The sequence below is a fragment of the Apaloderma vittatum genome, unplaced genomic scaffold (assembly GCF_000703405.1).
Source record: "Apaloderma vittatum isolate BGI_N311 unplaced genomic scaffold, ASM70340v1 scaffold11749, whole genome shotgun sequence".
Classification (NCBI taxonomy): Eukaryota; Metazoa; Chordata; class Aves; order Trogoniformes; family Trogonidae; genus Apaloderma; species Apaloderma vittatum.
In genome coordinates, this window is record NW_009734628.1 from 1,282 (window position 1) to 17,789 (window position 16,508).

General features: G+C 38.9%; 1 protein-coding gene across 1 annotated transcript in view; it reads right to left on the reverse strand.

Annotated features, from left to right (window-relative positions):
- Positions 1 to 392: 392 nt before the first annotated feature.
- The window catches only part of LOC104267100 (myosin-IIIa-like), a gene marked incomplete at its 5' end in the record, with an annotated part of 34,210 nt that continues 18,094 nt past the window's right edge, over positions 393 to 16,508 (reverse strand). The window contains 6 exons of the mRNA XM_009876347.1: positions 393 to 507; positions 2,086 to 2,226; positions 3,853 to 3,893; positions 6,314 to 6,423; positions 14,504 to 14,642; positions 15,291 to 16,269. Of these exons, the coding sequence (XP_009874649.1) occupies positions 393 to 507; positions 2,086 to 2,226; positions 3,853 to 3,893; positions 6,314 to 6,423; positions 14,504 to 14,642; positions 15,291 to 16,269 (1,525 nt within the window). The remainder of the gene's footprint in view (positions 508 to 2,085; positions 2,227 to 3,852; positions 3,894 to 6,313; positions 6,424 to 14,503; positions 14,643 to 15,290; positions 16,270 to 16,508) is intronic.

Below are 16,508 nucleotides of genomic sequence, written 5' to 3' on the forward strand. Positions count from 1 at the left end.
ATGCATATGGGAATTGAAAGCTTAACTAGGGAACTATAAACTAAATGATCAATTTTAATTGGATAAGACTGATGAAAAAAGAAAAATATGCATGGGAGAAAGTAAACTAGATTTAAGCTGCTTAATGTCTAATAATTTTAAGATGTAGCACTGGTATTCAGAAGGAAGATGATTTTTATACTAGTTTTTTTAAAGTATATGATATCTGACTGACAGTGTCCCTTTGCAATGGTGCTGGGCTGTAAACCACAGTAATTCATATTCACATGAACACACACATTGTAAACTTGAAACATTGGAGATTTAAAAAAAAAAAAGGAAGCACGTGGTATAAAATGATAAAAAAGATTATGCTAATAAAAGCCAAATGGCAGCAGGAACAGCAGCAGCAGCTAGAACTGCTGGATAAGGCGCCGGCGCTGTGAGGTCTTCCGCAGCAGCCGTCTGTAGTCATAGGGATTATCTTCGGTTTTACTCTCTTCCAGGGGGCTTTCTGCAACCCTCGACCTAGGGCTTAAGCACAGAAGTGTTTTAGAAATTAAAGTCAAAACATTTAGCTTGGCAAACACTCCTAATCGACTGCTTAACCTTCACCCCCGGGGTAGGGGGGGGAATAAAAGGAGAAAGAAAAAATAATCAACTGACTTTGCTAGGCCTCTTCCTGTGCTGCATAAAGCAGGCACCTCCGAACAAACACGTTTTATTGCAAAGACAGATCAACACAGAAAAATAACATGTTCTTCTAAGAAAGGGACATAATAAAAGGACATAAAAACCTTGAGAACATGGGGGTGCTCTGCAGTAGCATTTGCCTGATGGTTGCTGAACAAGATTTTCAGTTTGCACAAATCTGTTTGGTCTGGTTTTAACCTGCTTGTGGGGCTCACTGTAAGTGTCCATCTAATTTTTTTTTTTTTTTTCCTTTCAGATGGCAAGATGCATTTTGGAAGCCACCTCTAACAGGCTGGAATGGTGAACTGGCACCAGGTGTTACCATGTAACAAGATTACAAGCAAAGCTCAGTTATTTGAAAACTCTATTACTCTGAAATAGAAAAATGGTAGTGTTCTACACTAAAGGTGTACCCCACCACTGGTCCCACAGCAGTGTCGAAGATAAACTGCTGAATAAAAAACAGTTAATGCTTCACTTCTGTAGACTGAAATGACAGTACTGTCTTCAGATTTAGGTGACCGTATTCAAGAGATACTGAAGTTCAGAAATAGTTATTAATTGCATTCATCTGTCCTCAGAGGTAACAGTGTAAATTTAAAAGTTACATATATATTTTTTTAACACTGGCTAATTAGGATGCAAGGGGCACAAAATGTTCTGCAAACAGCTTCTATATTACTATAGGTACACTTTCAAAATCAGCAATCTTTCCAAGCTTCCTATTCCCCTTAAGCCTTTGACCTAGATATTTCTTGCATATAGGAAGACACAACGTAAGTTTTTCTTACATATAGGAAGACACAATAAGAAAAAAATATAGCAATGAATATAAACATGTCTTTGCATGCGCAACATGTGCGGGTGGGCTGGCAAATAGCCCCACAGAGGTCACCCTTCGCCAAGTCAATGGGGGAAGAGAGGACATTGAGCAAATCCTCCCTTGAGGGTTTTTCTCCTGGATGTCCACCTTGGAGGGTTCCACCATAGGCTATAAACACACAGGCTGCTACAGGACAGCAGGTAAACGAGGCAGTCAGGCTGGTGTCTTATCTGTAGAAAGCAGGCAGAAAGCACACACACCCTATTTAAAACCTGACTGGTCAGAAACAGATTTTTTAGGTTCTGCTTCAGTTTAATTTGATCTTAGATCAGAGATTTACAGCAGAATGTCTGTCTATCTCATCTGGCACTTGGGAAGTCAAAGCTAGCAGGTAGGCTGAACACCAATTGTATCAACATTTGTCCCTGCTGCATAAAGATGGGAAATTTTCACCTCTATATTTTGCAAGTTCATTTGACAGGATTCCAGGAGCAGAAAAACAGATTTATCTTTCTTTTTATGACTTTTGAATATCTCAACAAGGATATATAGCATTTACTTTTTTCCTATGATTATTTTGTATGAATTACCGCTCGGTAGCTCTTAGAATTGAAGTCCTGCGCTCAGCTGGATGTCTCTTTTTTCTTGTAGTAGAACTGCTGTCCTTTGATGTGGAATCAGTAGAAGAAATTTCTTGGTAGTAGATATCTAAATCTAGCACTTTGCTCAGACTGTCAATAAATAAGTACAGTAAGTTAACAGTTTCACTTTTCAGTACTATATCGAACATTTAAAAATAAGGCAACCAAATATTATTAGTTGTGTTTATGTGTTAAGGATCTAAGGAAAAATATATATAAGCATAAGAAATCAGTCTCTGAAATGTGACTGCTGTACAATGCAGACACTGAGAATTTTGAAATGCTGAATATTTCATATGTTCATAAAGCAGACATACATGACTGAAATTGTTATATCTCTTTGAGGAAGAGATGAATAATTGTCCTAAAGATGACTATTTTTGCTCTGAGTACAAGAAGAGAGTCTGAAACAACTCGTTCAGGTATCGATGTCAATAAAGCAGATGTCCCTTACGAATGCTATTCAGAGTATCGTGTACAGAAAACAAACACAACATTCAGTTTAGAATGGCTAGGGAAGAAATAATACCTGAAAAGCAATCTGAAAAAAAAAGTTCAGAATTCAGTTCTAACATTAGAAGAAACCAGAAATAACCATTGATTTCAGTTGCTATTTTCTACCACTACAAAGTCAGCACATGACAGAAGATGCAGTCATGGAACTGGTTAACTTGATTTAAGACAAGTGAAGCCTGAGGCCGAATGAGAGAAAACACCAGATATGATTTTTTTTTTAAATAGTAGATGACAACAAGTCTGATTTTTTTTTCAGGATCCAAACGACATCAGAAGAAGGGCTGTAGCTGAACCAGACACAGGGAACATGGACATTAAAGTGAATCCTTTAGGCAGTGGCAAAATCAAGTGTAATTTAAACTGCAGTTGAATGAAGCTAGATGCTGCTGTGAGCACACATTATGTGCATACAATGTCATGTAACTTCCTTTAAGATACATATTTTAGATACAGAGTTTTTGTTCTGTAACCTCAGCCAAGGATAGTGCTAAGAGCCCATTCATCTCGCATCTGTGGCCAGGCTACCAGCACACGCAGGCTGTGGTACCACAGCAATGTCACCGACGAGTAGCCAGAAAAGCTTAAGCATAGAAACACAAATAAAGCTATGATGGACGTCAGGAGCTGTGAACCAGGTCTACAGCACATGTAAGGAGCTAAGATACAGAAAGGCAGAATATATCCATTGTTTTATTTTTTCAGCAGAGATCCACTAAAAAAAGTTAGTTACATTGTGAAGAAGAGACTTCTGGTTGAAATTTGAATTACCTGTTGGTTTGGGTTTTTTTATGACGTATTTCCAAGCAGTCGTATATTTTTAGCAGAGAATTTTAACAGTCTTTGTAATTTTGCTAACAAAAAATCCCCCCTGGTTGCTCATTTGCTTTGACTGCAATTTTAAGCAACTTCAATTATTTTCTGTGTCAGAACTATCTTTGATGTGGACCTTATCTTAACTTATCATTATGCTTGTGTTGCCATGGTAAAGGGCCATGCTGTAGTAAAACTGAATGACTGAATTCTATAATGGATTTTTGTCATTTAAAATTGCATATTTTAACTCTGTATACGATGTCCTTTCTGTGAATCACCAAATTGCTATGCTGCTTTTTTTTAATACTTTATTTTCCTGTTTGAAGTATAGCTAAGAACTATTTCTAGAGTACTAAAATGACAACAGGGAGATAATAAAAAAATTACCTTTCTTTTCTCGGTTTCCGTTTTTCATCTTGGATTGATTTCTAAGAAAATACAAAGTAATTAAAAAATATTAAAATGAAAGCTTATGAAAAGATAAAATTCATCATTATGCTAGGTAGGAAAGCATTGTATATTTCTTGTTGAAAGAAAATATAGAGAATCTAATTTGCTGAGAAAATGCTCCAGAAAAAACTATTTTCAGCATCTCTGAGACTGAGAAAGGGAATAGCATTGTTAGTCCCAAACTTCAGTTGCCGTACTGTTAAGAAAAGCTGAAGTAATCATAATCAGAACTAAAAAGAACTAAATATCTATAGTTGTTTTAATGAAGTTGACAACACTGTCTCACTGAGGCAAATTTACTGTGATGCCATGAGAATTTCCATGCATACAGGCAACACCGTGGGACCAGGCATAATCCTATTCTCATTAGTGTCAATGCAGTCTCATCAGAGGTTTTAGTAGAATAAAATGGCCAAAGGCCCCATTTAAAAAAGCAGCATACTAGGTGGCAAAAGTACCTTTAGGACACAAGACTTTTAGAAATGCAGAGGAGAGAAGATTCGTAGGGAATGTGAATAATTTCTTATCTCTAATAGATTTCCATCCCTACGGCCAAATTAATGCTATGTTGCAGCATCACATTTCTGAAGCAGGATTTTTAAGTGCAGTTGGTCTTAATTTTGGTCTTGTGTTTATTGCAAATGAGTGAAAACTTATTAGAATTAGTGACTGGAAAGTCACTGAGAATCAGAAATCCCGATGGACTTCAGCATGCAGGCAAACAGACGAGACACGCAATTTCAGAATGGTAGGCTGATTTAAATAAATGTACCCCCAAATAAACTTTTAGTGCCTTGTATGAACTACGGGCTATCGTCAGGCTTCACTTCTACCTGTGTACTCCTTTAGCTTGTTTGATATGCAAGGAGATGTAACATGAGGAGAGAAATAGCTGGTTTTACAGAAGATAGGGAAACATTTTCCAAAAATGCACTCATATTATCTGCCTTCACTTTCAGTTGATCTGGGCTCAATAACCATCTGCAAATACCTGCAGGTCACAAAGATTTTTAGTAAAGGTAGAAAATCCCTGATAGCTGGGAAAGCTGAGTGCCCTCAAGTACCTCAAGTTAGAGTTCAGTGCCTTACCCAGCGTCTAAGAATTTAAGAACTAGCAGGTCTCCTTTCTAAGCTACCATGTATAGATATTTATGCCGAACTTTTCTCTTACTAGTGAATTTAATACCAGGAAGACAGGCTTCAAAATACAATTAATTGAAGGTAATATTGATTAATACCTTGAAAAGCTGCAGGTTTTGTTTGCATTGATGTGATAGCTATTTTCTGATAGGGCGCTGCACATGTAACAAATTAGCTTTCAGAAAACACTGTAGTCCTGACTGTATAGTTTCATCCTTCTAAATATGCATCTACTTCAGAATTACCTTTCTCCTCAGAAATTTCCTGGTACAGAATTCGGTGCCATGACTTTCATTTCAGTCCTTTACCTCACTGGTCTTGCTTTCACAAAACAAATCTTATTCTTAAGTGCCAATTTATTCTTAAGAATACAATTTCTTTTCAGAATATCACTGTTCCAAAGCTCTGTTATTGTGAAGCCTCCATAATAAAATGTAGCTGTATTTGTCTTTTTTGGTATGCCAGACACAACTCTCCCTAAAGGCCCTGGTGACACCTTCTGTTGAAAGGAGAAGCAATTGCTACGGTTAGTTTATTAGCTGGGCTCTCACCGGCTGTTAAAATAGGTCACTAAGATACAGACACCTTGAGCAAATGAGTTTAATTGCTTTTTTGTTGGAACTGCTTTCTGAGCGGCTTTTACATTTTCTTTCTTTCTGCTTATTTTTGTGCCTTTTTTTCTATATTTAAGGGCATTGAAGTCACGAATGGAAAGCAGCCCATGATAGCTGAACTTGGACCAAAGGCTATATATAGAGACACTCAAATCCATTAGTCTCCTGAGTTGTTGGTATTTGCCAATTCCTTCATAATCACAATCTGACACATTTGTAAAGGAAGTTACAGTGTGCATGCTAATACAGCCTATTTTAATATTTGCTCTCTCTGCAAGATCAAGCACTAATTTAGATGCTTAAAATAGCTCTCCAAACGAACCTGTTCTCTCCCATGACTTACAAAGAAACTACAGATACCAGACACTTAATTTGGGTATTGAAAGAGCAAATGTTGCTTATGCATATAATGAATGTGCGTATGTTTAGGTAAGAATTGTTCTGACCTACGTTCTCAATCAGGGTAACTCTGAACCTCGACTTTAACTCTGTTTTGGAATGTGAAGTTTGTGGCCTGTCGTCTTTCAGCAGGGCACAGCTTTTTTGCTGCATTAGAAATCAATATAGGGAATTGGGCAATTAGACAGAAAGTTTAGGTGAGAATTATCCGGCATATTTAGCTCACAAAAGCTTGCAAAACTCACATGTATTAGAGTGTAGTAGGTGGAGTCTTCTGGATTATTTAATGTCTTGGGCTTCCGTGGCCTCCTTGGAGGTCTCTGCATGGGGCGAGAGTCTTCTACTTTGGCTGCAACTGTGAAAAAGCAGAAGATAGCAATGCTCGTTTCTTCACAGTATGGGAGGCTTTTACAAAAACAGGAGAGAATGTCACTGAAAAGAATCCATGTAGTGTTTGCTGTAACTCAAGAAAGCAACTGTTTTGGGCATTTCCATCAGCAGACTGGAAATCAGAATTGGTTTATCCATTTGAGTCCCAAGTACCCAGATGGACACATGCCACGTAATGAATGTCAGGCTGGAACAGCCCAGCCATCCACCTGGCACAGGCTTCTTCTTCTGAAAAGGTCTGATGCCCCACATTCAGAAAACGACTCTAAAGAGTAGCAGACACTGGAAGGCTACCATCTCCTAACAGGGACCTGGGTGGTGGGGATGCTATATTTTCAGACATAAGTCAGCCATTAAGGTGCTGAATGAAGGAACTAGCATTAGACCTTTGATTCGGTTTAGTCCACTCCATTATCATGGCGACAATTTTCCCCAAGGTCTCCTGCTGAGGCTGTTCTGTTTCAAGCCAAATCATGTACCGCTGGGCACCACAGTGTGACCATGTCCATCACATGCAGTGTAATCTAGTTTAGTGTATCCAGCTTCTGGTCTATTTCTACAAAAATTTAAAAAATGTTTCATTCTACGGGAAATGAAATCAAGATTTTAACACAAAATGGAACAGCTGTCCTCTGGCAATCTCCAAACTCAGACACTGACTTGTGGGTTACATTGGCTGGCACACGGGGAACTAGAAAAACGTCTTGGATATTTGCCTGTTAAAAAGCTATATGCAATTCTGACAGTGCTGATATAGGGCCACTAAGGGTTCGTAGGCTCTTTGTCACAGAGACGACATAGAATGCAGGGTTCCTAATGCCTTATTCTTGGAGACCACAGAACTGGGAGCACAACTGTACAGCATGGTGAGCCGGATCACCTTGACGTTTGGTTTCAGCTACAAGAAAAGTTATTAGGGGGCTACAGTAATACTTTCATGATGAAGGAGGAGGGGCTTGCACAGCAGTACAACACTGAAGATAGAAATGGGTCAGAGGGACACATACAGGGTGAACAGTGAAGTCAAAGCACAAGGTCTAGCCATGGTGAACCACCTGTCCAGGTATATGGCATTATCCATCGAGGTTTTATGTTGTCCTTACCCCACCACAGAAGTATTTAGAGGACCGTCCATGAGAAAAACCCATTTCCTTACTTGTAAAAGAATACAGCGTGATCATGGAATGAGGATCTGGCTCCCAATGAATTACTGAAGCAATCTAATCTTCTGTCACATGAAGCAATGTTAACTCCATAACCCAGATGTGCTAACTGCACATGATTCAGCCATAGAAGGAGAATGCATTTTGTTCTCTAATGACCATCAGAAACCCTTTTACATGATAAAAATAAAAACTCTAGTATGTACATCAGACATCTTTTTAATTAAAGAGGTAGCACAATCATTTAAAATGAGAAACACTCAGTAATACATCAGTGTTGACTCCTGCAAAATTAGCTGTGTAAGTTTTTTGTTATGTGTGATAAATAAAGGCTTGTAAAGGTCATGGGTATAGCGAGGAGCCAGAACAAATAATGCTAATTTAAATTGTAGTTGGATAATGATTACATTTATTGTTTTAGTTTCTTATCTGAAATGCAGACTGCTTCTCATGTAATGAATGAACAAGTATCTTTTAACATTCTGCACTTAAGAGAACAACAGTGTTTTTCTAAGCCAGCATACAGATAATGCATGTTAAACAATGAAATTCAGATGCAATAAATTCAATTCAGTAACCTGTATTAAATATAAATTACTTTCTTTGATTTGAATGGGTATAGCAGGCGTGACTGTGCTTTTATGTTGGCTGTTGTTACTCTGCTGCATTTTAAATGGGCTACCTGGAGTTATCTGAGTTTCCATTTGTGAGAGAGTAGAGGCATATCTTCCCTATTTTATTTTTAAACACGACAGGATCCTAAACTGGAAACAATACCTTAAAAAACCCTTAAAACTCAGAGTAGTTGAATAGTAACACCTAAGCCTTTGTCTACAGGACATTTTCAAAAATTGTGTCAGAGATCATGACTGCATGAAAATTTGAAAAAAAAAAAAGCCAAATTGAAGGCTTTAGGAGTATTTCAAGGAAAAGGCTCTCATAATACCTAAGGTTCTTATTGTCCTCTAAGAATTCACCATTATGTATACTGTTACATTATTTAATTCATCACTGTCAAACATATAAAGCATTGCTGTACTTCAGAATACAAGTAATCTAACTGAAATTACTTGTATACTTCTTGTGTACATGCTATGCAACGAAGACTCCTCTTACACTCAAAAACCCCATTCTTTTGACATTTATAAGGGTTTTGGTAAAAAAGCTTTTCATCTTGGTTTGTCTATTGTACTAAGTATGAGCTATGCAAAAGAACTGAGAAGACAGAAGATCCATGTTGGAGCAGACAGCCTTCTAAGCTTGGACCTCCATCATTCCTTTTTAAAACTACATGGAGAGCTGAAAGTGCAATTCTGAGTTTTGTCTCCAAATTACTCAGTAAGTAAAGACTAATATGATGGGTTTAGCTTTCTTTGTTTCACCAGGAAGTGAACCTGTGATTTCCTTTGGCACTTAAATTTGTGTGTTCATTGCTACTGACATAAAGCTGATGTGGTAGTTGTTTGTACTGGATAACTCACTGCACAAAGAAAAATTTGCTTTTTTATTAGTTGCTGATAATTCCAGAAATCATTTACTTAGTAGAGTTAAAGGTGGAAGGCAAATTAAATACACAAGCCTGATAAATGGTGAGTTTGATGCGCTTGTTTTCCAGATGGCCTGTATCTTTCTGCAGTAAGCAATGAAGCAGAAAGGAGTAAAATCATTCACTTATTAATAGGCCAATTATGTTGCTTCTGGAGTCCTTTACCAAGAAAAGCTTTTTATTGAAGACCATGTAAATTATCTTATAGCGTGTTTTTCCCTAAGACTTCAAGTATGTGCAGCAAGATCTGGCTGTGTGCTTTATATCTAAAAGGAAAACTGATGCTTTCTGTCTAACAATCATTTAAATAGACACATTACAACATTGATAGGAAAACCATTCACAACGGTGGCTGTCAAAGGACTTTGGAAATGTCAGGCTGGCCCTATCATCCCTATCCTACTAGCAGGGTAAATGAGATGCACAAGGCAAGACACACCAAAGTTTTCTTAAGGTTATGTCCCAGTTGGTCTTTAGCACAGCCAAGGAGTTGGATTGCAGGACTGAGCTGAGACTCCTGGCGCCGCAGCCAGCCCATGCCCTGTGACTGCTGCTCCCTGAGCAGGTGCTGTCAGTGCTGCAACACATCCTTGTGCCTTAGAAGCAATGCACAGGAGAAACTGGAAACAAACCCATTTGATGCTAACACAGACCTTGCTTTCTAAAAGTTTTATCAAGGAGAAGACAGGCCAAACAATAAGCAGGAAGGAAGGACTTTCCTCAAATTGCCCAAGTGCATGCTGTCAGTACTCAGTCAAAAGAAAGACGTTCTGCTCTCACGACCTGGACGCTGTGCTTTTGGAACTCCACAGTGAATGTCAGCTACGCTGTAACCATGCCCAGGAAGTTAAATTTCTTTCTTGACCAAACCTGAAGCAAATTGTCAAAACATACATTTGATGAAGCGATGACTGAAAATTTAAGAAAAGTTAAGGTCATTTTCCATGAGAATGAATGAATTACTTAGTTAAGGGTCAGTGAAGACATGCAAACTGTGTGGCTGCCAGGCGACATTAAAGAAGGTTTAGCAATCTAAGGAAAATTCCTTATTCCTATCAGTATCTCAGCTAGCTCGTTTAACACTTCCTCAAAGGTTCCTACCTAGGTTGCACACACACTCTTCAACTCCACGGTGTTCAGTTACAAAGTATTATTACTTTCATCCTCAGCCCTCACTGAAAGATCCAAATTGACTGAAAAAATAAAAAAAGGGACCACGAAATTTAGGACCAGCTCATTTAATGGATGTGTATCCCGAACACGACCACAAACTACAGATATAGTGGAGAGCTGCATGTGCTTGAAACATTCAAGTATGTGCAAGAAATGCTTGAATAAAGATGAGTCAGTATCAACAGCCCTTTAGGTTGAACTGTGTCTGCACATTCTGACATACAATGATAAGCTTGGAAGACAACAATCTCAAGGAATCAGCTAATGTAAATTAACGTATGACTTACAACAGATCTTACACTGAAGACTGGTAACAGCTAAGATAAGAATCTAAGTGATGAAAGGCATTAGGCCACCAGGAGAAATAGATAAACCTGTCTTCAGGTCATTTAAATGAAATGTTACGTGTTTGATTCAGGGCTGGTTCCATGTCATAAAGGGACAGAAGTATAAAGGGAAGGCTCAGAACAAAACAGGAAGAAAAACAAGAGTAAGAGCAGCAATTGTATGGGCTTTGTAGAGGAGCTTGGAAGTAATCAGAAAAAAGCAACTGGAATTCCAGGACTTGATAATGAGAAGCAAACAGCTATTATTGCTTACAACATTCATGTGCATACCTTTTTACTGTCCTAATTGTACACAGCGTGAGAATGTAATTACTCACTTTGGGGATTTGCACATAGAAAAGCACTGCTCTTTAATAGTCTGGTTAGTAATTTTTAGTTGTTGTTTATTCATGGGATGTTCACCACAGCCAGATTTGAAAATTACGGTTGATCAGTACAAATTCTTATCAGTCTGGAAAAAAATGAGGGATTATTCTGGCACAGGTCTAGAACTAGGAACTGCAAGAGGTTGAGAGCCTTCCAATTGCATACAGCAGGAGTTGGGAGTGTTTAATCTCTCATGCATACGTCCCACCAGCCTCACTGAGGGAAGCAGTTTCAGTTTGTGGCTGACAATAATACTCTCATTTCTGAGAGTCTGGTGATCTGTGATTATTGGTATTTAAGAGAGGATGTTTAAGGAAAATGGCTGTACTCCACTTCTGTGACCTCTCAAATCTTATTATGTGCCATGGATCTGACTAACTTCCAACACAGATCTTGTACATCCTGGCTGCACGGTGTCCAAAGCGCCACTCCCGTAGCTGGGAAGAACCATACAGCAAGAGGTGCTTGACTACCTTGCTCTTCTCCAGTCCCCCGCCTCAGTGCTCCCTGGCTGGCCACTCACTTGCAAAGAAAAAAGAGCAGCCAGTGAATACAGCTCTGTTCACCCTCTGCTACAGAGGTTCTCTTCTCCTTGCAAAAGCTGCCCATGGAATCTCCATAAATAGTGCTGCAGCAGCCTCCAGCAGGAGGAATCCTAGATAAAAACCCTGCCTGTTTCACGGCTTCGTGTAACTGAAAAGGTCCTCAGTTGCACTGGCGCTCCTTGTACCATGTGAATTTCATTCTAAATACAGAAAACTCTCTTCCTGAGATTTTGTACTTGAACTGTCATTTAATACTTAGAAGTATTGGGCACCATTATTCACCTGAAAAGAAAAAGAAAAAATATTGCTCCCATAATGATCAAATTCCCCCCACTTCAGGCTTTGACCTCTAAAAACTTGACAGTGCCCATTTACGCACCTACTCTGACACCACAGTAACCCAAGGCTCACTAGCAGTCCAAAGGTGCAATCCTGGGATGCAGTCATTATGTTGAGCTGAAAGCATTTAGCAAGCAAATATAACCTACTCAGAAATTCGAGCCACAGGGAATACTGCTTATTCCAGGAGCCTTGTGTAGCTTGCTTTATGCATTTTTATAAATATAAATAAATTCAGTTACCTTGTGGATTTAAGATTAATTTAACCTTTTTGCTCATATGTTCTTTAAATTGCAAGCCTTGCATTTTTATTAAAATAAACAGTTTTGAAAATTGGAACATTTGTCACAGTATGCTATATGGACATCTCACAGTTCCTCCCGCTCTGTGGGTAGCAATGCAATAAAATATTTTATCATCACAGGAGCTGGTAAGTTCTCAAACTGAACAACAGCCACCTACCCACAGATGAAGGCAGACAAGTGTTTCTACCTGGCATACAGCTATAATGAGAAATTCATGTGTTACAGCTGTAAAACGACATATAAAACTAGTGAAGCTGTGGAAGAAGTGTAAATTAGTGTAAATGACCATAGTAGTTAAAAATAGGTAAACACTACATGATTTAAAGAACAGCTAAAGCTCAACAATCCTTGCCTTCGTAAGTGTAGGACAGCCAAGGTAGGCCACGAGGAAAACCTGCACAAAAAGTGCAGGTGTAAAAGTGCTTCTGTAAATGTGTGTGTATAAGTTGTACTGTAACACATAATGTAGGTAAAAAGATGGGAAGGCTCCTCCCTGTTTAATAGGCAGTGGATCACTTACCATGTCTACCTGCTTCTCTTTAGCATGATAGTTTGCAGTACATTACCTCAAGTCTTTGTTTTATATATCTATCTTACTACATTACATACAGGAAGAAAGTAGCATACCCAGAATGCTGTTAACTTCTGTACTGTAGACAGTACAACCTAAATGAACTGAACACAGGCATATTCTCTACACCTAGTTAGATTATGTTTGCTACAATAAACATTTACTTCAGACAATGTGGCTTTGAGAATGAGCTCTGTAATGCTTAGGCTCCAGCCAGCTCACAGGCAAGTTCGAGAATTAAGGCAGCGTATTCCCTTACTTCAATATGCATTGAAGTTATGGCTGCAAAGGAAACAGTTTTCCTGTCATGTGAGTTATGTTCAAAAATGTAGAAAAACAAAGGTCACATTCCACATCAAGAAAGGTCTTTTGGTGGACTGGCTAGCAGTTATAAATATGGCTGGGATGTGAGAAATCAAGGCTTAGGTCCTGCTACTATTGCTCTATACCTTGGATAGGCGGCTCAGCCCACTGTTCACCGTCAAACCCACTGTGCTGCAGGGAGTGAAACTTCACATCATGGCCAAGAAGGCTCTCAGAACCTGACTAGAATGCAACTGGCCTTCCTTCATGCTTTTTTGGAGTTCAAAATCTGGAAAAAGTCATTTTATTTTTCAAAAAGTCATTATATTTTTCAAGAGTAGCTATGCAAGTTATACAAGGTACTTGGATCAACAACAGAACATAACGAACACAAGCTATGTCTGCCCAGCTCAGACCAGCTGGGCAAGAAAGACCAAGCAGCCAGACCTAGCTCAAAGTATAATACTGCCTCTTGTATCAAAGGAAAGTTGGCTATAGAAAGATTGGGAACAAGACTTCTGTCAAGAACTGAAGGAGGACTGGTTTTGAGGTAGTTTGACTTACTGGAGCAGAGCATTCAGTAAGCGGTTAGCTGGACAGCAGTAAATAGGCTGGAAGGGCCAGTTTGGTTTGAGGTAGAAGGAGCCAGCTCATGCTTTATAGTGTTTAAGAGCTGGTAGGACAATTTTAGCTGGCCTGTGCTTTAGTGGCACATTTCTCTTTAGTGAGTTCAGTCATTGCTTCTTAGTTAAACAGCAATCACTGCTTCATTTTAAATGCAATCAGCTTTGAAAGGATTAAGTCCTTCTGAGCTCTGTACTCACCTTGTCTACACAACAACTTGCAGCAGTTTAATCAAAACCAAAAGCAAGTGTCCAGCATATTGATTTTTAAAAAAATATTTTGCTAAAATTCTGCATGAGCCATCTTGAAATGAGCATGCCTTGACTACAAAGTGAATTGTTTGACATAGTACCTAAAAAAAATGTTTTGTTTTTAAAACATAGTCCCATGTCTTGCCAATAGCACACAGTTGAGTAACCTCCAAGTGAAAAAGAGCCAACATGGAATTGTTACCAAATTAAAGTATTCCTAGAGATACTGTATCTAGGTCTCACAATGATTTGTTCATCAATCTTAAGCAGTACTGAAACAAAACACCAAGAAAAATGGTGACTATGTAAATCCCAATCAGTCTTGGATATTTCTCTGGAAGCCATGTTCCAAATGTGTAATGACATACTTAGTATAAAAACATACAGCCTGTGTTATACGAGAAGCTAACTCATCTACTAGTTCCCTGGCCTTTAAAGACGTGACTAGTAGTCGCTTCTTGACAGTCCTGTTTACAAAGGAGAAGTCTGCTAACAGTAAGGCTCAACATTACCTGACTGACAAATGTGGGAAGAAAGTCGACCATTAGCTTGCTTATCTTTGGACAGCATCACAGGCCTCAGCTGATGTGACAGTATCATTTCATTCAATTTTTGCTGCAATGCTAAGTAGTCTTCGGATAATTTTGATATCTGAAAAATACAACACCGGATTTTACATTATTTAATAAATAAGCATACATGTTCCAAGGTAACCAAAGGTAAAATAGTGGACTAGAGAATGAATCTAAAAGGTGTTGATCCACCTGCTTCAGTGTAGATCCCTACCACATTTACCTCCCCCTCCCTCTTAAAAATGAAGAGAAAATGGAAGAAGAAAAAGATATGTGGGAAACTCTACACTGCAGCCCAGTCCTGCAGGTACCTCATATTGGTTCACAAATGTGAGCAAATGGTGCCTTGCTGATGTAAAATAGGTTCTACAGGCATACTTCTCCGCACGTGTGTGAGCCTGACATTGGTGCTCCAACTTGTAGTTTCATTTACAGAGACGTTTCACAGGTTTACTGAATTAAGGGCCTTGCCTGGTAAATGCACACTTCAACAAAGGCAAAGCTTCTGCATTTAACCTAAACCAGATTAAAACTAAGATAATTTTTGCCAGTGCTTTTTGTCTTTCCCTCCATCCTGAAAAAGCTATTTTCTCTTGCAGCCCAAAATAAGCATTTTTATTGAACACTCATTACAAAATACCAGTCTTATTTTAAAGAGTAAAACCTTGGTGCCACTAACATTGCTCAGAGTATTATGCTCAACACACGTAGCTTACAAGATTCTTACCTGCCGTGAAAAGGCTGCCAAATCACAAGCCTCTTTCTCTGAGTCTCCTTTCAGCGTTTTAGAGTCTTCAACACCTGTACTGGAACTTCCCCTATTTTTTGTTGTTTGGGGATCATTATTCTGAACATGCACTGTTTCCGTTGTCTCCTTTATAGTTTTCTCTTGAGTTTTGCAAGGTAGTTTCCCTTCTTTTCTGAGTTGTCCCCTCCTTCTGTAACCCCGATAACTGCTCTGAATAACCACTGCTGCCTTCTCTTTGTCCTCTGAACCTTGTTTTTCTGTTTCAACTTGCTTTCGTGAGCCTCTTAGTGATTCTTTCCTTATAATTCCTTTACATCCTGTAGGCATCACTGCTTCGTGTTTCAGGTGGTTTCTTTCCCCACCCCTGTCAGTCCTGGGCTGGACCACAGCAGATTCTTGATTTTGCCCATCTGCACTGAGTGTGTCTTGTTTATCTTGTTCTTTCTGGGGACTAGGTTCAGCTGTGATTTTGACAGAAGATTTCCTGGACAACTCTTCTGAAGAGGCCTGTTCTTCACTTTCACCAACATGTTCTGTTCCAGGGTTTTGCTTCCTAGAAGCCCCCTCTCCTTCAGTATATGTCTTCTGTTGCTCCTGCACATTCCCTACATCACTGTAGCCAGAGCACTCACTGTCAGTAACAGCATCAGCTTCATCTTGAGTGTCCTCATTTGCTGCTTCTTCTACTGTATTATTTTGAGCTGGCTGTAGTTGTGCTTCAAGGAATTCCACAGCAGATAATTCTTCCTCTGCTATTTTTTTGCGCTCTTCCTTTATTTTTTTACGGACTCTGTAGCCTCTGTAATAGCTCTGAATAAGGACAACTGCTTCTTCTTCTGTTTGAGGAAGGGCACTCTTCACTCCAGCTGGACTTTCCTCATTATCGTGAAATTCTTCATCCTTTTCCTTTTCGCTAACAGATGATGTATTTTCAGTTTGTTCCTTTCTAACTGATTCCCTGAATGGAATAGAGTTTGGGGCAAAAATTACAGCTGAAGGGCATGAAGGGTAGTGACAACTTTACAACTTCCTTTGGTGGTGTTTGTGTACTAAATGGCAATGTGATACATTGCAACATGGGAAAGATTTGGTGCATACAGCTGGCATTAAAGATAGCAAACCAATCTCGTTTTTTCTGATGATCATTACTTCTTAAAGTGAAAAGGGACATCCCTGTTAAATTCTTCATGGAAAATT